General features: G+C 35.2%; 1 protein-coding gene and 1 non-coding gene across 2 annotated transcripts; one reads left to right on the forward strand and one right to left on the reverse strand.

The window, feature by feature from the left end:
• Window positions 1–19: 19 nt before the first annotated feature.
• NAEGRDRAFT_77121 (uncharacterized protein) lies at window positions 20–1,033 on the reverse strand (the record flags this gene model as incomplete). Its single annotated transcript, XM_002667923.1, has 2 exons — window positions 20–401; window positions 1,021–1,033. Coding segments are annotated over 2 exons (393 nt in total), but the record flags the coding sequence as incomplete, so codon positions are not given.
• On the forward strand, window positions 763–835 carry NAEGRDRAFT_t918. Its single transcript has one exon. It is a non-coding gene; the product is annotated as a tRNA-Lys (tRNA).
• Window positions 1,034–1,122: the final 89 nt, after the last annotated feature.

Here is a 1,122-nt window from a genome sequence, read left to right on the forward strand (position 1 = left end):
AATGATAGTTACCATGGACTCGTTCGATGAGTTGTCTTTTTCGAGATGGAAGAACACCATTAGGTTGAAGAGTACCATAGCTATTGGTTGGAACACTAATTGACTGTCTTATTGAACTGAGATCAGAAGCATCACCATTTGGTTCTCTTTCCATTTTCCTTGCAATTTCTTTCGAATTGTCGAGTAAAAGACTTTCTAATTTGGAAAGATTATCACCATTCACATTACATATCTCAACAAAATCAAAACCATGTTCGTTAGCGAATTTTAACCCTTCCTCAGTTGAAACGGTTCTATTCTTGATTCCAACATCTGTTTTAGTGGCAATTACAATTACCTTCGCATCAGATCGTTGACTAATTAAATTCAACCATTTAGTAGTACATTGTTCAAATGTATTTCTATTAGAAATATCATAAAGTAAAAAAAAACTATTGGCAACTCTAAGGTACCTTAGCATTATATATTTCTTTCAAGAAGTATCTTTCTTGTCCAGCTGTATCCCAAAGCTTCATCTTGATAATTACATTATCACCCGATTCATCTAAACTTGTTGTAAACAATTTTGTTCGGAAATCCAAACCAATAGTTGACAAAGAACCCATAAAAAATTGACTACCTTACAACCTGAGATTGGGTGTGTGCTATCGGAAGAGCTGCTACTTCCCATTTTTTTAATGATTCTTGCAAGATGTGTGACATCTTGTGCATTATAACAGTTTGGTGGCAAACTGAGAACATTGGAGTTAAAAAAAACTCGTAGCCCGTCTAGCTCAGTCGGTAGAGCGCAAGGCTCTTAACCTTGTGGTCGTGGGTTCGACCCCCACGGTGGGCGATTCATATTTTTGAAAAGTTTAACTTATTTTCAACATTGTACTTTCCCTCCAAAATCTGTTTCATCATTTCAACAATAAAAAAAGAATGGCTTCAAATCTTCTTCGACTGGCCGATAGATGTGGATGCTATGATGAGGATGAATTCAATTCTCAGCAACAAGACAATGAAATGGATTTAACTAACCTATTATCGGAATCTATGAATATTCAAGATAGAATTTTTCAACTCCATGAAAAGTACGAATTAATGATGGAATATAACAAGACGTACGATTTGCTCAATGAT

The sequence above is a fragment of the Naegleria gruberi genome, assembly GCF_000004985.1.
Source record: "Naegleria gruberi genomic scaffold NAEGRscaffold_1445, whole genome shotgun sequence".
Classification (NCBI taxonomy): domain Eukaryota; phylum Heterolobosea; class Eutetramitea; order Acrasida; family Naegleriidae; genus Naegleria; species Naegleria gruberi.